General features: G+C 38.4%; 1 protein-coding gene across 1 annotated transcript in view; it reads left to right on the top strand.

Annotated features, from left to right (window-relative positions):
* The window catches only part of CACNA1A (calcium voltage-gated channel subunit alpha1 A), a 181525-nt gene that overhangs the window by 78577 nt on the left and 77102 nt on the right, over positions 1-25846 (top strand). Inside the window, exons 23-29 of the mRNA XM_029284026.1 lie at positions 2632-2728; positions 4011-4171; positions 6846-6986; positions 8225-8426; positions 16520-16684; positions 17033-17143; positions 18930-19013. Coding sequence (XP_029139859.1) covers positions 2632-2728; positions 4011-4171; positions 6846-6986; positions 8225-8426; positions 16520-16684; positions 17033-17143; positions 18930-19013 — 961 coding nt within the window. The remainder of the gene's footprint in view (positions 1-2631; positions 2729-4010; positions 4172-6845; positions 6987-8224; positions 8427-16519; positions 16685-17032; positions 17144-18929; positions 19014-25846) is intronic.

Raw genomic sequence — 25846 nt, 5'->3', positions numbered from 1 at the left:
AGTGGCATTTGAGGGAGAAAGCAACTAATTAGCCTGAAGCTACTTAGGGCTCATGTTTAAAATGAATGAAAAAGCCAAATATCTCTATAAAACTATTCTTGGTTTATATCTTTTGCATGTGTTTTTTTATAGTAATGAGTAATTGATAAATCTATTTATCATTCTTCAGCCAATTTTTGCTAGCTTTTCAGAAGCTTTCTTTGGAAGATGTAGTTAATTTACTGAGCTTACAGACTATTAAAAAAAAGAGACTAGTTTCTCCAACCTTGGAGTAAAATTGACGCTGGGTGGAATCAAAGCAATTAGACTGAATCTAAATAGTTTGTGCTTTTTGTCTTTTATTCCTTGGGTCCATGTATTTTACGTGTGAAACTTATCGGCATGCAAGCTTGCTCAGATGAGCTTGCTGGAATTTTCTCATATAGTTCAGCCCAGGAGAGAAGGCTCTGCAAGGGCCATTTGCACAACACAATCAACCCAGCCCCAATCACGTTTGCTCATATTCGTCTGCCAATAGCACATCGCCTGGTATGACTGACTTGGTTCGCCAATGACTATGGTTGCAATCACCACAGGTGCTGCTGAGGAAATTGGGAGAATTTCATTTTTCTCTGCACATCTTGTCTCCTCTAGCTTGAAAGAGGAAATTCAAAATATATGGTGACATGATTGAGGTTGGCAAGGTAAGGGGGACAGTGTGCACTGTCCACCTTTTTGGCCTGCATTTAGCTTCCTGTGTGGGTGGTGAGAAGATGCATATTGAAGCAGCCCAGCGTGCCAGTGCCTTAAGTGGGCCTGTTTTCATAAGCCTTAGTAGTTCACTCACAGACATCAGGAGGGACAGTTAACTCTTAGGCAAGCATTTTATATATCATAAGTGTATTATTGACTGGGAAGTTTGCTTAGTTTTGTTTGAGACTAAAACTAGCCATCACAAAGATAATTGGAGAGTCAGTAAGTTTGCACAATTGCTTACTTCTAGCACACTCTCTCCACTGACCCAAATACTTTTCCTAAATGGGAATTAAAGTATCATTTGTTTAAAAAAAAAAAGTAAATGCTGCAGTCGTCTAAAAACCAGAGCACTGCAGAATGAACTCTGAATTCTCTCCAATGCAAAGGCTTTTCTGGACATGCGGCAAAATAGGTTAGGTATATAGTTATTTTCATATGCAACCAAATTTTAACCCAGAAAACAAGAATTTCTGCCATATTTCCCCTCTTTGAGCATTTTGACGTGATAGAGGGCAAAAAAAAATCAAGCTTTAAGCATATCGTTGCTTTTTCTCTTTGTGTAACAGATCTGAAAATAAGATTTATACTGCTGTTTCATGGTAATTTTGTGTAAGGTATCTGCAAAACTGGACCCCTAAGTCCTATAATATGTCCCTCCAAGGAGCAGAATATTCCTTTACCATGAGGTATAGATTTCTCAGAAGAAAAACTACCAAATATTTTCAAGCATTGCCAAAGTGCAAGTTCTTCTCATTCTTTATGCTTAATCTGTCAGAAAATCCACAATAAAATGAAAAAGGAATCTTTTTTTTGTTTTGATGTGCCAATTCGCTCAGATACACAACCAACTGAAAATCACATTTTTTAAAAAAGTGGCATAAAAATGAGGTTGTGATCTAAGTTATGTGTATTTGTTTATGTATATATTTCAAATCATGGTGAGACTGTGAAGTGAACGTATCAGCACAGAAGGTAATGCAATGCAACATAGAAAGATAGACTGCGCATCATCACAGTTGCAAGATTTGTGAATCTTGGGAAAACTTGGGAGTTTGGTAGAAATGGAATTTTTTAAGCCTGTTTATCAACTACTATTAATGAATACCCAAAACAGAGGCACATTACTTTTTATATCCCAGTGCAATTACGTCTAGTAGGATGTGGACCTCATGTCAGACAACTAAAAAAAAAGCTTGAAAGCAAAATCCTTATTAGGTTGTATCAGGCACCTGATTGACTTACTCTGGGTTCAGCCCTGGTTTGTACTTAGCTGGAAGACTACCAGGGAATTCTATGGCAGGCTGGGAAATCAGGAGGAAACATCCTGGAAGAATGAAAGACGACAGTGACAATTTTTTTCCAGCTGTTACTGAGGAAACTGCACAGATACTGTATATCAATGAAGTCTGCAGGAGCTGGAGACATTTTGTTAAAGCCAAAATCTTCTGTGAGAACTCACAATTAGACAAAACGTTTTTTTTCTAATATGAAGGATGCATTCCATCGAAGTATTTGTATACTTACTTTAATTCTCAAAGGGTTATTAAGCAGTTCTTAAAGGGGTGATTGTAAAACAGGTTAATGGAGAGATATTGAAAGAGCACTCTAACAGATAAAGAAATAGATGAAATCAAAAGCATACTAGATGAATGGAGGGAATGAATTGATGTTTGAAACAGACATGTGATATAACTGGTAAATCAAACATTTTATTTACACAAAAATCGACGAAAGGTGTGTGGATGACCAAAAACGGTAGCATTTATACAGTGTTATTGGCATCCTGGTTATAAAATAGATTGTATCTCTGTATTTGGAAACACTCTGTTGGATTATTGTAGGGATCCAGCTTCATTTTTTTCCTGCTTTCTTTCCCCATCCAACATGTCCCTACAGAGGCAGTAAAGGGAAAGACATCAACACCATTAAATCCTTACGTGTCCTTCGTGTCCTCAGACCCCTCAAAACTATCAAGCGGTTGCCAAAGCTCAAGGTATGTTTGGGATAGAAGTGTAAAAAGCAAGCAACAAAAAAAACCCCTCACCCTGGAATCTTTGATTTTATGGGGTGTGTGTGTGTGTGTGTGTGTGTGTGTATTTTTCAAAATTTGGATTGCTAACAAAGAATTAAGGGAGAACTGGAATAGCCATTTCGAACTTTTTAGTTCTTTTCAACCAGACATACCCTTCTGAGATTCGAACCTGGGCTGTCTGCATGTTAGGCAGATGTATTAACCTCTATGCCACAGGCTCTTTCTCACTTTATCAGCTATATTTGGGCCGACAGGGTGCACCAAACTCAAGATAATATATATATATATATTATATGTTTTCGTAGATTTTCACGGGTACAGGTATGCAGGTCTTGGCGTATTCGGGTCTTTTCCCGTGTAAGATTGAGAGTATCTTGGCGATGTTTCGACGAGGTCCCACTCGTCATCTTCAGGCTGGAGTCTTCGGCTTCAGGCTGGAGTCTTCAGCTTCTGTGCGAGCAAAGTGTGATCAGAGCTGCCGTCCCTCTATAAATACTGGTGGGGGTGGGTGGAGTGCTGGCTTAGTTGTTGTAGGACAGTTTTACATAATTAAGATACAGATAAACAACCAATTATCTTACTGCTATACATTTCCTGGTTGTTTTTCTGGAAATGGCAAAGATTAATTTTAGATATTTGGGTTTAGGGAAGATGGATAGAATATATGCTTAGAGGTTATATGTATGTATGCTTATATTTGATTTTTTATTTGAGTTAAAGTATGTTTATATTTGATTGCTTTATATTTGGGTAGTAATATTTAGACTTGGGAAGGTGCGTGTTTAACCCTGTAATCAATTCTGGGAAGTCCGGGGGGAGGGGGTTAGAGGGAGGGTAGCAAGGGATTTCTTATGTATTTTGGTATATCAGAATGGTTGTGAGATAANCATTTTAGAATAGGAGGTTTTTTAGTACAAGAATTGAGGCTCGATTGACCTACAGGACCACATTTGGAAGAGGAGGAGGGAAGGAGGGGGGATGTGTAGAGTAGAGTGGTTGAGAGGGTGGAGAGGAGGGAAGGAGGTAGAAGGAAAGAGGGAAGTAGGTTGAAGAGAGGGAATGTGTTCCTGTGAGGCTACTGAGCATTTTAGTTTTTTTTTTTTTATTAATTGTATTATTGACTTATGCCATAATTGTATGTTTGTTTATTTCGGGGGGGGGGGGAAATCAATAAAGTTTGTTTATAAAAGATACAGATAAACATAACCTAGTCAAGTCTTACCAGAGTATCTGTTTTTCACAGGCTGTCTTTGACTGTGTGGTGAATTCACTCAAAAATGTCCTCAATATTCTCATTGTATACATGCTCTTCATGTTCATTTTCGCTGTGGTTGCTGTCCAGCTCTTTAAGGGCAGGTTCTTCTACTGCACTGATGAATCCAAGGAGTTTGAAAAGGACTGCAGGTACATAGCCTCCTCCCATTCAGTTTTTTTTTTAATTCAATACTTTTATTCAATACTTTTCTCCTATATGGCCAATCCTGTAACTTATAAGAAGCTGCATGACTCATAAAGCTATACCCTGTGTCACATTGCCATTGCATTCAGGGCAAGTCAGTGGTTTCCAATGCATTATTTTCTGATATTTATTTAATTAATTTGTATAGCTGCTCACCTTGCAGATGTGTCTCTGGATTGCTAACTGTTCATTAAAACAAAATAAAGAACAGCTAGAAATCAAGAGACAAAGAGTTCTAGTCCCGCCTTAGGCATGCAAACCTGCTGGGTAATTTTGGACCACGCACTCTCTCTCAGCCCTCTCACCTAACAGGTTTGTTGTGGGGAAAGTAGGAGGAGGAAGAAGTGTTAGTTATGTTCATCACCTTAAGTTATTGAATTATGTCCTGATTAGGGTACTTTTTACATTAATAACACAGATTTTATAGCTTGCCTATATCAAAATACATTGCATCAGTTTTCCATATCAACAAAACAAATAATTTCCTGAAGTTATAATCTAATTCAGTAAGTACAAGACACTTAAAAAAAATCTTCTATTCTTACATTTATCTCTATTATGCTATCCATTTTAAGTTGATGGATACAGTTTAAAACAAGATGAGGAGTTGGTGCTCTGATAAATCTGACCTTTTTTTCTTTAATGATTATTTCTGATCTGGTGGTTATCATGGTGTCATTTTAAATGTATGATTTTCATGGTTTTAAAGGTTCACAGGAAAACCTGGTAGCAGTGAACTATACTGTAAATTGAAGTAGCCAATATTTTTGTAGTAAAAGTACATAACCTTAAAGAAACAGTGAATAAAAGGAAATATTTGCAGATTATAAATTTCTATTCTCTTGAAGTCATGATGATTTATTACAGGTGTGTAGAGATAAAACTGCATTTCTGAACAGAACTGCAAATGCTAGTAAAAAGAGATGATTAAGGAGCTGAAACATATTTAAAAGAGGTCAAGTGTTAGTCCACTCCCCAAGAGAGGCTATGGAAAGCACAGATGAAATTCTAGAATTTTTTAATTCTGTGATAGATTCATTAATGGGTATTAAAAAGGAAGTAAAACAACACAACTATATTCATTTTTAAATCAGTACACAGCTCCTCTTACCTCACTCCCAGATTTAATATCCCTCTAGTGGCTTTGTTATATAAAGGATAATCTGCCTTGACGCTCCTTTTCCATGTTTCTCTTACAGACATGCAGAACTTAAATCATTTACTGCAATTTAGATAGTTTAGTTTCCTTTGTTTCTCAATCAATATTCCTGGACCTTTGCTACTAAACTATCAGTAAAGATGTTCTCAATAGGTTCATTTATTGAATTGAATCAATTTGTCTTAAAACACCTGAGGAAATAGGTAACAATGGACTAGAGGGATCCCTTAATTTATGGATGCAATTAGAGAATAACTCAAAGCAAGTTGAAACATTCCTCTAGATTCTAGAGCACAGGTATCAAACTCAATCGCATCACGTGATGTATCATGACATATCATGACGTTTTTTGCCTTTGCGGAGCTGGGGTGTGCATGGCCTGCGTGTGACACATCCAGCCCATGGGCTGCCACTTTGACACCCCTGTTCTAGAGCTTCAAAGACATAACTGAGATAGGGATTGTTTCTTTATCATCATTGCTACCAGAGAATATATGAGGCATTCTCACTTGTGTTGATTCATTTTGACCTGGGTTTTTTTTCCCATTTGTATTCAAGGTGCCATTCCATCTGTTTCTGTTCTCAAAACCAGTCTATCAGGGAGCGAAACAAGCTCTGTTTAGGGGAGAACTATTTGGAAGTTTTTAAGCCAAGGGCACAAATCAACCCTTTGCTGTTCAAAATATTTTGGCTATGACCACCACACACAAGGCATGCCCAAATCCCCTAAGAATCCATCACTGCTCGTCATTTTAATTGATCCATCACCTTTATAGAGGGATAATAAACCTATTGTTGTCATGGCAATCATAAAGTCCTGAGTCATACACTTATCTGAGATGGAATCAATTTATTTTGCTTTACTGAAAACATACTACTATCGAAAATCTAAGATTAGGCAAATATACTGCACACATGTTTAGCTGGTTTTTCAGAATTTTGTATGGGAAAAACATTTTAAAACAATTCAGTCTACATTTTCAGCACTGAAAAAACTTTTCAAACCAGAAGCCTTAGATTCTTCAAATTGCTAAAGAATTGGTCTCTTAACATTGGTTGCAAGTTGGCAAATTTATTGGGGGAAAATATATGGAGCAACTCAAAATAATGCAAAATTATTGTATTAAAAATTATCCTAATGAATTTATTTGCCTTCATCCCCAGTTAAATATTATAGTATCAAAGTTTTAATAAACTTTGTTTATGAATTATCTTCTCTTAATTATCTGTTTATTTGGGGGAGACTAACATCAGATGAATAGCTTTACAGTAGTAAAGTTTGCTTGATTAACCTTTCAGTCAATCTTGAAACCTGAATAAATAATAAACACCTCTTTTCACATTCTCGTTTGAATGTTAATGCTGTCAAAGAGACCGTTTACATCTTAGAAGATTCTTATTGAATTGCTAAACTCCATTGTGTAAACATGTTTCTGAATACTTTTGTTGATCTTCCTTAGAGGCGAATATTTAGTCTACGAGAAGAACAATGAAGTGAAGGCTGAGAGAAGAGAGTGGAGGAAATATGATTTTCATTATGACAATGTGCTATGGGCACTGCTTACCCTTTTCACTGTGTCTACAGGAGAAGGTTGGCCAGAGTAAGTTATTGATGAAAATAAGGATGTTCTCAAATGACAGGGACCTTGAGCACCTAATTGGTTATCATTAGATAAGAGTGTTGGACTAAGCTAATCCTTGATCTGAATTACATAAATTATGCAGATGAGGTCATTTTGCTACTTTTGTCTAGGCTTATCTAATACGTTTACTCTTATCATATGATGAAAATACCACCTCAGTTGAATAGATTATTTATTTACAATGGCACATCATATTAAAAACTTGACCAACCAAGATGAAAAAATGAAGTACATGGGGCAGATAACAAGTAGTAAAAAGACACATATTCTGACATTGGATTAACCTCCAAAATTTATAGACTATAAAACAACAGTTTGCAATATATAGAGAAATGGATGCATTTTCGTTTTATAATGTACTATTCTAGTCAAACAAATCTGAGATTGTTATTATGAAAGTGGTTACAAGGGAAAGTGGATTTCTTTAGATAATTAACAATATAAACCAATATGGGTTGGAAATTCAGAAGTACCAGCACCTCAAAATCAGAGACTGGCATGAGAAATTTTATCAAGCTTATTTATGCCTACCATGCAAGAGTGTTAATTTAAATTTCAGTTCTCATTATTATTAGTACTTTAATTATTATGCTGGGCCTTAAATATAGACTTTGGGATAGTGCAGGAAAAAAATCACAAGTACAACTGAACCAGAAATACTATTTCCATTTTGTAACCAATAACTATTCAGTTCTGACTTTATATTTTACTATAAAGTTGACTGGAGTTTTAAGGCTACTCTCCAACTGTCTAGATTTATCATGTTTGCTGAGGATTGCAGGAAATGAAGTTCAAGACATCTGGAGAGTATTGTGTTGGAAAGACTTTCATGTTAGTAATAGGATCCTTCTACTCCCCAAGTACAATTTTAAAGATATCAAATGGTTTATTAGTTGCAAGAAAAAGATACCTGTTGTATTAACATGCATTGTATTGTTCAATCTGATATAAGCCTATATATAATAATAACATAATATTATAATATAATGTAATATAATATAATATAATAATATTATAATATAATATAATATTAGAATTAGTATGATATTAATAAAATTACATTTTCTTCATTTGTTTATATACTACCTCAATCTAACTGGACTCTATGCAGTTTACAACAAATATAATGAAATAGCAAATACACTAACATAAAATATAAACAATTTATATAAAATAAAAAACTACTTTTTTTGCAGTGTTCTTAAGCACTCAGTGGATGCTACATATGAGAATCAGGGGCCCAGCCCCGGTTATCGCATGGAGATGTCCATCTTCTATGTAGTTTACTTTGTGGTCTTCCCATTTTTTTTTGTCAACATTTTTGTGGCCTTAATCATCATCACTTTCCAAGAGCAAGGAGACAAGATGATGGAGGAATACAGTCTTGAGAAGAATGAGGTACATTGGAAAATCAAATGAAAATGTTGGAAAATCAAATGAAAATGTTGTTTTGACAGTGAGAATATTATATAAAAAAATAAATATTCACTTCTCTGTTTCTCAAATCTTTAGCAATTCAAAGACTTCAGCTTGATACAAAAATATTTTTGCAAGGTGTCAGTAGGAAATGAAATCTGATTTTACTGAGTCTGTGATGGGTAGCAAAGGAAGTCTGATACCAAAAAGACTGCAAAGGCAGATTCTTATAGAAAACTAACAAGAAGCTGCATCATGTATTCATCATGATAAAGTTGGAAAATTAAAATACTTAGAATATATAAGGACAAAAATTCAGATACCTATATAAAATAACAATAAAAGAAGGGAACAAGGTTTATTTATAGAGAAGAATACAACTTTTTATAAGACAGCAGTGGGTGCCTGTTACCTTCTAGCCATACAGAAATACAATTCCCATTATTAGCAAATATGGCTAATTGTGGAGAAAAGCTGACCTAAATAATACTATTTTGATCAATGTGTATTGTCTGTCAACTTCATATAAGTATATTAGTATCATCTACTATTGGCATTTTAGATTGGGTAGATTTGAGATTATTGCTGCTCCACTTCTTGCACTAGGCTGTTCTTCCTTACAAAAGAGAAAGGAGTCTCGTCCTTATTCTATGATACACTAGTAATCCTCTTTGCTTTATTTCTTTACAAATAGTCATAACCTCCATTAACTAGCTGCCCATGGGAAAATGGCTTAAAATCCAAACAGTAGGACCTTTTTTCTATTAAAAGCTACATTCTCTCAAGGGTACCGTATTAGCAGATGGGACTGCTCTTTCCCTCCCCCTCCGCCTCTGCCTCTCCCCCTCCCCATATCTGCCTATGGGGGAAATTACTTTAAAATAAAAAATATGGATTTTTATCTGTTAAGGGTCACATTCTCTTACGTTAATCTGTTATTGGGCAAGCCTGCTCCCCTTCTTCTCTCATTTATCTTTCTCCTACCATTTTCCTCTCTTCCTCCTTTCCCACAGAGAAGAAGAATAAATCAGTCTTGCAAAGTTTGAAGTCACAAAGAGCTTTGGAAACTAATCCAAGGGCTACAGCCTTTCCCCACTGCTGAATTAATGCTACCCTTCATTCTCTGAGTCAGCAGAAAACTATACCAGCATAAAATTTTCTGCCTCCTTTGTGATTTACTGCTAAGTGATGCTGTTCTAATCATGTCTAAGTAACACTTGATTAGCAAAGACATAAATTCCCATATCTTTGCTCCTTCCCTCTCAACCAACAGGAAAAACATCCACTGGTCACTGTGGTGTAATAGGAATGTGGTTGTAGGACTTTGTCTATCAAATCTAGGCTTTTTCTTGGGCCCTTCTTTCTATACCCCATTCTATTGTAAGCTGAGCTGAATACAGTTTTAAAAATTAGATTGAAATAATGAAGGAACTGAATCATTAAAAGTACTTTTCCTGGGAGTTTCTCTCCCCCGTCTTTTCTAAATAGGCAACATATCCCAAGTTCTACATTTCTCAATATCAGTTGAGGAATGAAGGTAGACCTGTCATTCTATAGTTGTGCTGTTTTTCAAATTTTACTAAAATGACAAGTAAAAGACAGTCTAGTGTGATTGCATTATTCTGATAGAAAAAAAATCAGACAGACAGCAGGAATTTAATCTGGCTGGAGATAAGAGAGAAGAGAGCATAGTCAACAGTCTGGATCAACAAATGTTCTGATCTCTCCCACCATTGGTCTTATGACTTTGCTTCCAACATTTTCGTTGATGAAGTGTAATAACATTTGTTACCTTTCACACACACACACACACCATCTAATCTTCAAATGTTAAATGCATACATTTGGGAACCATCAGAGCTCTGTTGTTGGCTGCAAAAAAGTAAAGTTAATGTACACAGGGAGTTCATTTATATTGTAGGATTTGGGTGCATTTTGACCAGGTTGCCTCCCTAAAATTCTTAGTTGAGACAACAGCTGAGTGTTATATATGTAAAAAAGGGAAACATTTTGCAAGCAAATGCCCTAAATATTCTAAGCTTGGCTTATAAGGAACCAACTAACCAAATTCTAGGAGCTTGAGAGAGGAAAATTGCAATAGGATGTATGATGCTCTTAGTATCTCCTTCGCCTCACACAAAAATTGACTCTCCCATAAAACTTCAGACCCTGGTAGATTTTAAAGCTAGGGCAGTATTGTAGACTGCAATTGAATACAAATATACCTAGATCCATTAATGAAGATGGAAATCGTTGATGATAAATACCTGCATTCAGAACCATCATTTTTTTAAAAACTTTTGAAACACTTTTCATTTTAGCTTCTGCTATACATGCCTCTATAGCATTGGGGATGTCTTTGCTTTAGATCCATAACCTACCTATTCCTGAGAGCAAGCAAATACTGCATTTGACTCTCCAAAATGCCAAACCTCATACTGAGCCTCTTCTAGAGGGGAAGCCGTTACAAAAGTTATCTGCTTGCCCATGTCATTAAAGAAATGGAAACCTTGATGTCAGCTCGAAGATTGGGGATTATCTGTCCCTTGGCGTTCTCAGCAATCATTCCATTAAAAAGAAAGAATAATTCTTTGAATTTCACGATTAGGTCTTCTAAATTCTATAATCATTAAGGATCATTAGCTCGCTCTTGTTTCTGAACTTTTAAAAACCGTACAGGAGGCATGGATTTTTGCCAGTTTAGATCTCAGAAGAGACTACAATTTAATTTGCATTAAGGTGGGGTACATATGTTTAGCTCCCTTTGCCATGCAATATGAAAAATTTGAACAGACATATAGTTCAGTTAATGCCCATCAATAAGTTTATAAATTCCACATTTTTCATGAGATACTGGACTGTTATATTGAAGTTTATTTGGTGGTCTGTTAACGTATTCTGAAGACTGTATTTGGCCAGTTCTATCTACGCAGTGTATGCTAAAATAGAGAAATATATCTTTGACCTGTTTCTCTTGGATTATCGGCAGTACCACATCTTTTCTGGGGAATCACAATGGATCTCATCAAAATGGATTCAGCTCTCTCCTTGTGTGTGTATACACCCATCATGTCAAGGAGATGCAGCGATTTTGAAGATTCTTAAATTTTATTACCTTGATTATCCTTGATTCTGCAGCGTATATAAAAACTTTGACCTATCTTGCTTAGAATGGCATTTTCAAGCACTCTGCATAGTTTCATGTGGGATCTTGATGCTCTGTCTGTTCCTCATACAAACCTGTCTGTTCCTCATACAAACAGACTTTTGCCTCCCTGTCCTATCCTCTGCCATCATGCTCCTTTGTTGTTCAAACAGGTGCTTCTGATTTTTGATTTAAGGACAATCATTCTCCAGACATCTGTGGTTTGTGAACAAAGACTTTTGCCTTGCACCCTTTATTCTAGACAGCTACTGAAGCCAGAAAGAAACTGTAATGTTTTGAACAAGGAATACTTAGTGATCAGAGATGCTTTTCAACACTGGCACACCTCTTGTAAGAAGCTTCACACCAAACAGACCACAAGATCCTGGAGTACCTACAATCTATTTCACACACTCAGGTGGGCACAGTTCTCCCAATTTAATTTTCATATCACAGGCTGATACTTTTTCACACAAGTCTGAATAGTTTATTCCACTTGTCACCCATCTCACAGTTCTGTTCTCCAGTCTGAACATTTTGCATTCCCACTTCCAATAGTAGCCTCAGTCTGAGTCTCTGAGAGCTAATGGCATACTCTTCATTTCACCAGACAAATTCACATATCAAAATGACATGTATGGGCTTGGGTACATAATCTTCAGGGAGACGTCCAATTCACCTTTCCTTTTCTTAGGAATGGGGAGAATTGCATCACAATGGCTGATTATACATTCTCGCTTCCTTGAGAAGATTTTACAACTTAGTCATTAGAGATTTTGGACTACTTAAGACCACACACTTTCTGCTCCAGTATTTTTCTTGTCCAAGTAGATGTTAATGTCTATGGATCTTCTTGTCTCAGCTGTTGCCATGTCAGTGTTTTCCAAGATGGTTCATTCCATCTCCTGGCAAGACGTCAGAGACTAATTCTCTACTACATATTCTGGCATTGAAGCTTTCCTAGTCTTCTCATTTTTAACAGAAGTATTCTATTCACAGTCTATTTTCCAATATTAGATATTAAATTTATTTTTCTTCTTCAGTGCATCACCTACAATCCACTTATGAGATTGTAGGTGGACAAGTGCCACCTTAGAGCAATGCCATCATTGCTATATGTAAGCTACCAGCAAAACAGTTTATCTACACTCTTGCCTATGGCCTGAGTTCACAACTTGGTTTGTTCTTCTGTTTACATTTCTTTGTTTCAAGCATTCTGTGTAGATCTGTTACTCATATAAGTCACTTTCTCCCAGCCTGGGATCATGTACTTTCTACAAGAACTTCAGAGAGTACACCAACTCCTTCAAGAACCGCTATATTTTGCTAGGGCTTCCTACTACAAACTGCTGAACACCATCACCCATTGATGCTGGAGGTTGCATCTAAATTCATCTTTCTCTTGCAGTCTGGTTACAGCACCTATCAACTTGAACTCTGAGGAGGAGGGAGCAGGCTTGAGGAACAGGGAAAGGGTTTTTGCCAAGAGAGAATCTGAACTGCATCTGCATCCACCAGCAGATTTCTGGATGAGAATAATAGGCAAATTCTGGATGAGAATAATAGGCAAATTTGTCCTACCTGCCTCCGATCCTTGGAATGGGATTCATACTTTTTCCCTTCTTATCTCTGGGACAACAAATTCTGGACTAGGAAGTTCTACTGGAGTTAAGATACATGACCCAGGAATTACTTCCCCATCACCTGTTGCTTGTCAGATATTTTGGACACCTCTTCTCCTTGGGGGAGGGGATGATTTCTGAACACAGGAAAGTGCCAAAACAGTAGGTTACAATGTTGGATTCTTCTGTCTGCCTATAGTCTCCTTCAAGTTTCCTCAGAGAGAGAAGGAAACAAATTCCTTATCCTCCAGCTTTTTGGATTGGGGGGGTGGGGTTCTTCAGCTTCAGCAAACACTCAGTGAAGCAGTGGAAAAGTCCTGGATCCTTCCTGGGTCCCTCATGCTGCAGAAAAGGAGGGGAGAAGCACCAAGCTCTTTCAAGAATGGGGTGGGGAAAGGAGAACTTGAAAGGTGAGGTAGCATGAAAAAAACTAGTTCTGGATAGGTGAGAGAGCCAAATAATCCAAAACTAGACAAGTCTATTTTCATAACAAGAAAAATGACAGGAAACCATGTTTATGCTCAAAAGAGAGAATCCTCAAGCCTGTCCACTGTATGGGCAAGGGAAAAGGGGCGCAAGAGTTTGAACCTTGATTTTATTGTAAATAGGATTTTAATTTGATACATAGCAATTCCATGAGTTGTTTCATAGTATCTACATTACTTTATGTAATAGGTCTACTTATTAGAGAACCGCCTTATTAAATTCCTGCCTGTGCCATCCCAGTTAATAGTATTTGCAAAGAAAACCCTGATACTGTCTTTGGATGCTGCCAGTTCAAGAGGAAAAACATTGTTATAGTAACAGTATAGCTAAGGACAACTTAAATGTGACTCATTCATGGATGGAAAACAAAATGAGGGGGGAGGGGGGACAGAGCAAAAGAGGGTGCCAGGGCATGTTTGTGCCATAGTTAGATGCAAATGGGGACAAGGACTTTGGTCTATGACAAGGTACTTCATTGATGCTAATTAGCTCTACCAACTCTACTAGTCAAGGGCAGTAACTCTTGCTATAGACAAGCATCCCTCAGGCCCCTTTCATTGCTGGAAACAACTCTTCCACTTTTGACCTGCATCCCATGACACAAAGTTTCCTATGCTTCTATTCTGCGAACTGAAAATCAGGTTTGTATTTTTGGACAAGTTCCCATGAAGTCCAGGCTATCAGCTGTTATTACAAACTGATTTCCTGAAAATTATTTTTATTCAGGTTTTGTAATTACTGTCTCCTTTACAACCTATAACATATATTATCGCTGCTTAGGTCTCAACTATGTAGTGAGTTACAGTTAAGATGATACATTCTAAGAAATAATTGCCATTTATTCTTGCTTGCTCTCCATCATGGTATTTATGTCCTCCAAAAATAATGCAAACAAACACCCTTAAGATTAAGTTTTAAAAGGCAACTAGAGTTCTTGTTTTTTTTCCTTGAATACATTTTGCTTCTCATCCAAGAAGCTTCTTCAATTCAAATGTGTTTGGGGGGGGGAGTCCAGTGGCCTTTTGAAAAAGCACCTTTGGGACAACCATGACCTGGATGACTGAGAATCTCCATAGACATAATGTTCATTGTCCCCAGGTGTAATATAGAGCTGTCTAAGGTTCACTGCCTATGGCACAACTATCACAACCTCATTATATTTCTGTCATTTCTAACCCAACACAGAAGCTGCTGAAAGATATTCAGGTGGTTAGATATATTTTTTTCTATTCAGACACAAATCTTCCTAAACGATAAATGATTCCTCCATGATACTAGGAATATTGAGATCTGCCTGGTTCCTGTTGGCCATTTTAGGCTGCTGTTGGCTTGTGCATACCCTCTGATCATGTTGCATTGCCCTCCATGGGCATTTTGGCTCAAGTTGCAGGAGTGAATGGGCTAGAAGGAGGAGTGCTATTTTTAAACCTATTTGATGCACTCAAGACCACAAGATCTCTGTTTAACATATGTTCTGAAAAATGGGTAACAAATGAAGAGGGGACAATTTAAGTTCTCTCGCTGTCTTGCCTGTCACCTCCCCCCGCCCCCTTCTCCCTATGATTTTCCCCATCCTTGGACTGGCACTTTTTTTCTCCAGCTAGCAGGAGAAGTGGAGAAAGCTACTTTTAAACACAGAACTGGGTCAAAAAGGCTTTAAGAGAATTAAGGGAGAAGTTATACTGTAGGTGTCATTCTCTGGTCCCAGAAATGTTCTATGGGATTGGCGTCTAAAGAGCCACTCACTCTTCCATATATATGTTGCTAGCCCTTCCAGGACTTGCAGGGATGGCAGAAGAAGCAGGGAAAGGTACAGAGCTTTGTCCATAAAGTTTCCAATATTGCCTGTAGATGAAATATTTTACTGGGCAGCACTACACCATGTGGATCGGACCATAAACTTAACATGCAAGGGAAGGTACTACTCAGTAATGCAGGAGAGCATCGTTTGTGTATTAGAGAGAATTGTCACCCCTCAAAGGGTCAGGAGGCAATTCTAGCTGATGCTAGCCTGATGTACATGATGTGTGTGTAAGGGTGTGTGTGTTTCTATCCAATAAAGCAGGTATGCTCCCTTGTCTGCAGACCAGCTAGTTAGGATCAGGTTTGGGCAAAAGGTCTATCCATCTTTTGAAATTTGCCTCCCTCTTTAATGAGGAAGTGCTGCCCCTGTTTCTCCTACTGCCAAGATATCCACCAATCTCTCTTCTTAATTTGTTCTACATTAAAACTGTGGGAAAAGCCACCCGTTGCTGCTTCACTGCTGCGGCAGAACCAGGCATAACAATGAAGGCAGCAAAAAGTATGGTAGCAAAAAGTGTGTGTCATCTCAGAAACTGAAGGAAAGCACATTCATGCAGTCATGAGGAAAAGTCTTATAGTACTTGTACATATTGCTATCTGTTCTGATGAAAAGCATTATTATATCTCCTTAAGTCTGGGGAGCAAGAAGATAAGTTTTTTCCAAACAGACTTTAATACAATTGATTTAGAGTTAAATTTTTCTACAATAGGAATTATTTAAGCTTTCTCCCCCATATTTAATACAGGGATGTGCACTTCCTTTTTTGCCTAGAGTGGATGGTGCATTTGAAGGTCTGCCAAAGGCTATGCTCATAAACGATTCATTTAAGACAACAATATGAGGGGAGGCAAACTAAATCATTCACACAATTTGGCAGTAAGATTAGGCGATGTACTTGTAACTGCACCCAAAGATTTCAGTGTAACGTACATCCTGGGACGTCTTTCCTTAGCATCTTTTTGCTTGAAGGAGACTAATACTGTAGATTCCTGACTGCTGTTTCTTCCTCTTTTCACAGCGAGCTTGCATTGATTTTGCTATCAGCGCCAAGCCACTAACTCGACACATGCCTCAGAACAAGCAGAGCTTTCAGTACCGTATGTGGCAGTTTGTGGTTTCCCCTCCTTTTGAATACACCATTATGGCCATGATTGCCCTAAACACCATTGTCTTAATGATGAAAGTAAGTAGAAATTGCTATGAATTGGTACTGTCTACACTGAATATATAGCATATGTGTTTTGACTTGTCCATGTATCATATATACTGTATACACACACATACAGACGCACGCACACATATTACTATATAATTATTTGAGCTCCTGTTAATCTTACCCTATTGATCTCTCCTTAATTTTGCTGACTGGCCCTGTTGACTAATTCTTAAACTATGGACTAACCTGAGTCTTAATAGTAGAAATCTTATTTTGGACCTAGACTTTTGGGTCATTGTTCAGACCACACTAGTTTAATTTATCATTGTACTTTCTTTCTCTCTTTGTCTCTCCCTCATACCCCCTTTTCGATAGTTCTACAATGCAACAAATCTTTACGATAATTTACTAAGGATGTTCAACATTGTCTTCACTGCCCTGTTCTCCTTGGAATGTATTCTGAAAATCATTGCCTTTGGAGTGCTGGTAAGTATCGCTCTTGCTAGAATTTACAAATTCTACTGCAAAATATAAGAAGCATTCTCCTACTATAAAGAACAGGGAAAAATACATTACGCATTATTTTTAAGTAAACTATTTAAAGCATATATCCCACTCTAGGTTCTCAGGATTCTCAGGCATTGTCTTCTATATAATGCTACAAGAACGTCAGGAATTGGCCACTGAAGGTCATTGGAATAATCTGTAATTTACTAGGAGTATAGAAAAACAGACTAGTGACTGGCTTCCCTTGCTGTAGAACTAATTATATACATTTCATATATCCAAGTTAATGTTCTAGCTTTTAAACTTTTAATTACAATTAACACTTTTAATTTAAAATAAAAATATATTTAAAATTATCAGCTGTGATATAAGATTTGTCAGAAGTAGCTCCATATCTCAAAGATAATTATTACCTACTGATTTCTAGACAACTCTTCAGAAATAATAGTCACCTGAAAACGGAAAACATTCTGTGCAAATATTAGTTGTTTGTTACCCTATTCTTGATGAAGGAGTTGATCCTTCCACTTGAGCACAATCGAAAAAAAGTAGTACATGTTTTCAATGTTGAGTCCATGGTAAAGATCTTGGTTCTCAATTGGAAAAAAATATACCCAGACAAATCTTGAACCAAAAATTTAATTAGTGTATGTGGGCATTTAAAAGGATAATAAAAACCACTATAAGTTTATAAGAAGAATAATTTGTTACAATCAATATGTGAGAATTGCATAAGGGAAATGTGACTCCACAAGACCAACCTACCTTTAAACAAACAAATATACATGCTTTAGACTGTCAGGGCACAAAGTATTCCTTGCTGCATAAGGATCAATGTGTGATAACTCTGAATCTTTAATCCTTCCCCACTCTTTATCTTCTTGATTGCCAACTCTTCAGGCAAGAGATGCTTCTAAATAAATAGTATCTGAAGCAATGATAATTAACAGTACTACATTTTTGATGATTAGAAAATGGCTTTCCAACTGCTCACTGCTCTGTTTTATATCTCTGTTGAGGTTATTCTCCCCAGTAAAAATACTTGGTTTAAGATCTTACTCATCCTAACATCTTTCTATTTGCTTTTCTGAAGAGCTATATTATACTTGTCAACAGCTCTGCCATTATTTAGTCAGTCTTTAGAAACCTTTAGCTTTTTTTCTTTAGAGTACTGTAATTCATTAATGGAATGCTGCCCAGGTGCAAACATATTATTAAGCTCATATGTGTTGTATTTATTTTATAGATGTTCATGTGACTGTCCTACAGATAAATGTAGTGGAGTTAAGGAAAGTTGTATATAGTTGCTGGTTGCTTGCAAGACAGGCATATGTATCTTAGCTTCACTGGGTTGCCTCAGGTGCTCACCCAGTACATCTTGTAAGCAAGAATTTCCCTACTCTCATATGTTGCATTCAAATTTATGACCAATAGGTGGATATCATAGGTTTCTGAGAATGTGAACACTGGTGCTTGCACTGACCTGGGTGTGTGACGAATGCCCTACTACCACAATTTCAGTAAAAAAAAAAAAAAAGGATGATGTAAACAAAGAATCCTTGCTAATGAAAGTTCCTTTGTAATTTGAATAGTAAGAATTGGAGTATACTAAAAAGATAACCCAGAGCTTATTAGGGGAGAGGGTAGCTAGAGTGGGAATTTCTCTGTTCTTGTTATTGTTGCTTCCGTCGTGACTAAATGTTGTCACCTGTTTGCTGCTGTGTGGCTGTTCCTTTTCGTCCTTTGTTTTGTTCTTTCTTTATAGAATTATTTCCGTGATGCCTGGAATATCTTTGATTTTGTCACAGTTCTGGGTAGCATCACAGACATCTTAGTGACAGAGTTTGGGGTAAGTTCAAAACTGGTGAGCATGACATTATGGGGGAGGGAGGCATTCTGCAAGGAGTGGGAAATCAAAATTGACACACAAGAGATTCACCATATTAAACTGAGATCATAACAGGAGAGAAATCAGAAAATCCAAATAGGAGTAATAAAGGGTAATTGTTTTCCTCCTGCCCCACAAACAAATTTAAGATGTCAACAGTGAGTTTCACATTTTTAGTTCTTCACTAAAAGGTTAATATGTAAGTAGGTCCAAATATTTGTGAACTTTAGGAGTATTAATTTTATTAAAGGCCTTTATTTTGGCAGAAAACCAGAAGAGCTCAAACGAGACAGTTTCAATGCCAATGTCCCTCTAGAAAGGTGCTTATACCAACCTTAATCTGACTCTTTAATGTGATTATTATTAATGGTTAAGTCCTTTTAGTATGTAATTTTCCATCAACTGAAATCAAGGAGCAGATTAGGGTTAGGATTAATTTGCACTTTCCAAAAGATATATATGCATATCAAGGAGCAATTATCATTTAAGTCTGTCAAATAGGATATCCTAACAGAACAGAACCATTAGTGTAGTGCTACACGTTAAATTTCCTAGGAATGCAAAATACTCAATAGATGAAGCTGATTAATGCAACCTTCATTAATAGGCTGTTTTTGTATTGCTTTATCAGATACATATATCAAATGTGGCTGGGTCATTCAATTAATCCAAGGTGTAGAGGTACAGATATCCAGATCTTCCTATAACTGTTTCTTTCAAATCAGCAGTAGAAGTAAGAAGCTTTCTCATTTCCCTATTCAATCTCCAGCCCTTTCCCTGCTCATCCCATGGAAAGAAAAAGGGAAAGTATTCATAGCCTTTCTTTTCCTGAGCTAGGCAGTGTTATTATTTCAATCAAGATGGAACTTCTCCCTCACAATTTCTTCCCCCTGCTGTTTCACAATCAAGCAACTTCTCTTAATAGTTTTGAAGTGAAGAAAAAGAGGCTTGAAGAATCAATAACAGATCCTTTTCTGTGTGTTTACAAGAAATGGGCAAGGAGGGATATCTGATTATAAATTTTGAGATGGTACATCATTGCCTTCGCCAAATCCAGGACATATTCTACTATGATATGGGGGGGGATTATGTGAATTCCTACACACTGTAGGGTACCAGGCTGGAGAAAGTTGATACTGTGTAACAAAGCCCTGGAGTAGTCACAGTTTTAGAATGATCAGACTGACCTTGCTTTTCAAGGATTAAAATGCAGACTTCCAACATGGGCTAGCCTAGTAGTCAGCATCATATTCATGTTGTCTGCAGAGAAACTAAGGAATCAGGGTATGAATACCTTTTACAAAATATAGAGCACAACGAAGGTGAGGCTCAGGATTAGGAAAATACAATGACAAATTGAAAACTTTGTGTGTATGTGGTTAACTACTTCCCGTTCATTAAACTGTGTGTGTGTGTGAAAGCATACACGTACCTGAGAATTTATAGGGTGGTTTGGTGGGTTTTATTTTGTTTGTTATTCTATAAATAATGAATTTGCCCAGATTAGCAGGGGTGAGGAAACAGCTACACTAATAGGAGCAATATTATTTTTAATTTTTAAAAAATGTAATCTAGATTTTGCAGTTTGATATGATTCGTTTCTTTAGCATTGAAAGGGTTATTTAAACACACTCTGCAAAAGAAGGAAGAGATTACAGATGGAAGTACTGCTTTAGTTAATCTATGAATTCAGAACACTCTAGGAAATTGCAGAAATGGTTGCTGGTCTTGAAAAGGTTATCAAAGCCAAATCAAACCCCCAAGGAATAATAAGCTTATAAAAATGTATTTCTCTAAACACTTTTAATAACATTTTGTAAAATACATTTTCTCTTAGAGTTAGTACTGGAATAATATCCCAAAGCTGCGTTTTTCATGTGTTAACTGGACTTTCTTGTTTTTCTTTGAAGTTGTTTCGCTTCTCATCTAGGAAGCTTCTTCACCTCTAAAGAAGCTTCTTGGATGAGAAGCAAAATGTTTCAAAGAAAAACAAAAAAAAGTCCAGTTGCTTCATGAAAAAAACACCTTTGGGGATAACCATGACCTGGATGACTGAGAATCTCCATAGACGTTTACTGGAATAATATGAAACTTTACATTAGAATGTGATTTATATACAATAATACTTCTTAGATTTAATTAAAGCACATGTTACGGTTCCGACAGATGAAATTCTTCAAAAGAACTTCGAGGCATTGTTTACCTTAAAGAATCTTTTATTCGAGAAACAAAGTATCGGCACTACATAGTTAAAGCCAAAAACTGAATTCCCCTCCCCTGAGCACAAAGTAATAAAGCACAATTCCCTCCTCCAATAACAGTCATAAATCACATTCCCCAATTAGCTTGAAGCGCGGGCTTTCTCCCCAGCTCTCCAGCCCACCAAATCTTTATCAATTCCAGGTGCAATAACCTTGAATTCCCACGGCTGAGTTATTATTGTTATGACTAACTGGACTCTCATCCACATTCCCCCTCCCAGCATCAACTAACTCTAAAAGCAAAAGAGTAAAATGGTTGCATTCCCATCTGTTGTCAAAGCAAGAACATCCGATTTTAGCAGCGTTGACATCCGGCCCCCTTACAAAAAAGACAAATCCTGTAATACAAACAAAAGCACAGGTTAGGGATTGCCTCTTGGTTTGTTAGGGTGTTTCTTATAGAATCTTTTAAGGAGTCTGTCAGCTTTCACATCACTAGATTTCACCCAGGTGGCCTCAGACAACGGATATTCCTTCCATTGCACTAAATACTGCAATTTCCCTTTAAAAATTCTTGAATCAAGAATACGCTTGAAAAAGGTTATGCTATCTTATTATGTTTTCAAAAAGTAACATAATAAAATATTTAGTTACTTGAATGCATTTAAATACAAATTCTCCCAATAAAGTAAATTTTAAAAACTAAAAAAAAAAAAAGAATACACTTTACTTCATAGTGAGTCTGTCCTGCCACTACGAGAGGTCCAGGTGCCTTCTTAGGGGGAGGTCTTAAGATGGAATCCTGAAAAGGTTTCAACAGGCTACAATGGAAAACAGGGTGAACATTTCCTAAGAGCCTGGGAAGTTTTAATTCCAGCGTGACCGGGTTAATGATCTTTACAATAGGGAAGGGTCCTAAGTACTTCGGTCCTAACTTCTTACTTGGTAACTTGACCCATAAATATTTAGTCGACAGATAAACCTTTTCCCCAACTTGAAATGTCCTTTGAGGAGCCCTTTTCCTATCTGCCTGTTTTTTGTATGTCTCAGAAGCCTTTTTCAAATCAGTTTTTGTGATTTTCCAGATCTCCTCCCACCCCCTCACCCATTGATCAAGAGTCTGGGAAGCAGAGGGTCCTTAGGGATATTCGGGTATTGGGCTGAATTCCTTTCCTGTGGCCACTTTAAATGGCATGAAGCCAGTGTTGCTGTGAACAGTATTATTGTAAGCCATTTGTTGATAATCCACATAGCATCGGAGATATTGCTCCACCACTGAGTTTGCAGATTCAGCCGCCCCATGGGTGAAAGGCCAATGATAGTCCTTGAGATGAACCAATTAGTTTGAGAAAACTCCTCCAAAGCTTAGCTGTAAACTGCACCTCCCCCATCAGAGATTATTCCTTTTGGTGCACCATGTAGTCTGTAGATGTGTTTCAGGAACATCTTGGTTAGTCATTGGGCAGACGGGAGTCCTTTGCAGGCAATAAAGTGAGCCTGCTTTGAAAACAGATCTATCACAGTCCAGATGACTGTATTTCCCCTACTTTCAGGTAGATCTACTATAAAATCCATAGCAATTTCTTCCCATGGTTGGGAAGGATCCGCCACTAGTTGCGCCACCAGGGGGTTTCCCCGGGATTTTTTTCAAGGTGGCACATGCAGCACAACTCTGGACATAGTTTTTCACGTCCCGTTTCAATCCCAGCCACCAAAATTGCTGGTGGATGAGGTGTAGAGTTTTCAAATATCCAAAGTGCCCAACCTGTTTTAAGTCATGGCTATGCCAGAGAGTGTTAAGGCGGGGGGTCTCTGGTAAGTATAGCTTTCCCCCCTTGTAAGGCAAACCATCCCTGCATGTTAGGGAGGTTTGATTGTCCTTGAACCATTGGTCGGTGAAGAGTTCTCGCTTTACTTTCTTGGCCCCAAGGTCATCAGGGTTTGGGGCTCTTAAAGGTGGGACTCTGTGCAGCGTGAGTTGAGAGGCAGTTTGTGGATTGGAGATAATTGCCTCATTAATCTCTTCACACTGGCTTTTGTATTGGGGCATCAGCTAAGAAGTTCTTTCCTCCTAGTATGTACTTTAGAGTGAAATTAAAATGGTTAAAGTACTGCGCCCATCGTACTTGTTTCAGGGACAATTTGCGGGGAGTTTTCAGTGCTTCTAGGTTTTTGTGATCAGTCCATACCTTGAAAGGCACCTTGCTCCCTTTTAGATAGTGTCTCCAGTTTAGTAGAGCCCAGCAGATCGCTGGATGGGGGGGAACAGGCTTCGACTCAACCCGTCCAAGACCGAGTGGCTGTGGTTTCCGGCGTCACGACATAGCCAGTTGGCTCCATCCCTGGCTATCGGGGGCGAGTCATTAGCCCCCGCAGAGAGGGCCCGCAACTTGGGCGTCCTCCTGGATGCTCGGCTGTCTTTAGACGACCATATGACAGCCGTGGCCAGGGGGGCTTTTCATCAGGTTCGCCTGATACACCAGTTGCGCCCCTTTCTGGATCGTGACGCTCTACGCACGATCACTCAAGCCCTCGTTGTTTCCCGCCTGGACTATTGCAACGCTCTCTACATGGGGCTCCCCTTGAGGTGCACCTGGAGGCTCCAGCTAGTTCAGAATGCGGCCGCNCGGGGGATCCTGGGGGCCTCTAGATACTCCCATGTAACACCTCTCCTGCACGAGCTGCACTGGCTGCCTGTGGCCTTCCGGGTGCGCTTCAAGGTGTTAGTAACAACCTTTAAAGTGCTCCATGGCAATGGACCTAGTTATTTGCAAGACCGCCTCCTACCAAACACCTCCCTTCGACCAGTCCGCTCCCACAGAGAGGGCCTCCTTAGGGTGCCATCGGCCAGACAATGCCGGCTGGCGACCCCCAGGGGGAGAGCCTTCTCTGTGGCAGCTTCTGCCCTCTGGAATGACCTACCCCCCGACCTACGTACAGTTGCAGACCTGCGCCTTTTTCGCCGAGCCCTGAAGGCCCATCTATTCCGTGCAGCCGGCCTGGCGTAGTTTGATTATGTTTTAGTGGGGTTTTTTTGTATGGGTGTGTTTTTAGAACAGGCCCGTTATTTAATTTGATTTTAGAACTGCCTATATTTATCATGGTTTTTATTATCGCCTGTTCACCGCCCTGAGTCCCGTAAGGGAGATAGGGCGGTATATAAATTCAATAAATAAATAAATAAATAAATAAATTGCAAAGGCCTCCTTTTCCCACACAGCCCACTTCCTCTCTCACTCAGTGAATTTTTTCAAGGTGTAGGCGCAGGGTTGTAGGGTCCCACTTTAGTTCTTTTGCAGTAGCACAGCTCCGACGGCCAAGTTGCTGGCATCAGCTTGAATTACAAAGGGCTTCCCTGGACAGGGATGCTTTAAGACCGATTCAACCGCAAATAGTCTTTTTAAGTTCTCAAAAGCGGTCTGGCAACTCATAGTCCATGCTAGTGGTTGGCTCAGACGCGGCTTCCCTCCCTCTTTACCTGTTTTTAGTAATTCCGTAAGGGGTAGGGCAATTTCGGCAAAGGAGAGGATGAATTGACGGTAGAAGTTGGTGAATCCTAGGAAGCTCTGGAGCTGTTTGTGAGTCTTTGGGGGCTGCCACTCAATCACAGCTTTCACTTCGGTCGGGTCCATTTCAATGCCCTTGCTAGAAATTCTATAGCCAAGATAATCTAGTCGGGTCTGGTGAAACTCACACTTTAATAGTTTGACATAAAGTTTGGCCTTCAACAGCTTCTTTAACACTTCTCTCGCTAGTTTTATGTGGTCAGTCATTTTCGTGCTGTATATCAGGATGACATCAAGATACACCAGAACTCCTTTGTATAAATGGTCATGTAGGACCTGATTAATCAGTTGCATGAAGACAGCTGGAGCCCCCTGTAGTCCAAATGGCACGACTTTGAATTGATAGCTCCCCATGGGACAGTTAAAAGCAGTCTTCCACTCATCTCCCTCCTTTATCCTCACCCGGTAATATGCCTCTCTCAGGTCCAACTTAGTGAAGAAACTCCCCTTTGCCAGGTGGGTTAGTAAGTCCTTCAGGAGGGGGAGGGGGTATTTATTTTCCACACTCACCGCGTTCAGACCTTTATAATCCACGGAGAAATGAAGTGACCCATCTTTTTTTAAAAAAATAACACTGGAGCTCCCAATGCAGACTTGGCCCGTTTGATAAATTCCCTCGCTAGGTTTTTGTCCACATATTGTTGCATCTCCTCCATCTCAAGGGGGGACATAGCATACATTCTTGATTGTGGGAGTTTGGCTCCTGGTAACAGTTCGATAGAGCAATCATTGGGTCGGTGGGAAGGCAGGGTGTCGCATTCTTTCTCACTAAATGTCTCCGCTAGGTCCCGGTATTCATTGGGGATGAGTGGCTCGCCTAGTTCATTTCATTTCATTTTTCATTTTATTCAATTTGTATCCCGCCCTTCTCCCGAAGGACTCAGGGCGGCTCACAACATTTTTTAAAAACAAAAACAAACCCACAAACCCCACCGAATAAAACCAAATTAAAACCAATATTTTAGAGTTGTGGTAATTAAAATTTCTAAGAAACCCAATTTAAAATCCTCCCTAGGCCAGGCCCGCT

Source organism: Protobothrops mucrosquamatus, unplaced genomic scaffold (assembly GCF_001527695.2).
Source record: "Protobothrops mucrosquamatus isolate PMUCROS unplaced genomic scaffold, P.Mucros_1.0 scaffold336, whole genome shotgun sequence".
Classification (NCBI taxonomy): domain Eukaryota; kingdom Metazoa; phylum Chordata; class Lepidosauria; order Squamata; family Viperidae; genus Protobothrops; species Protobothrops mucrosquamatus.
Note: the sequence above shows the minus strand (reverse complement) of the source record. Positions and strands in the feature narration are given on the sequence as shown.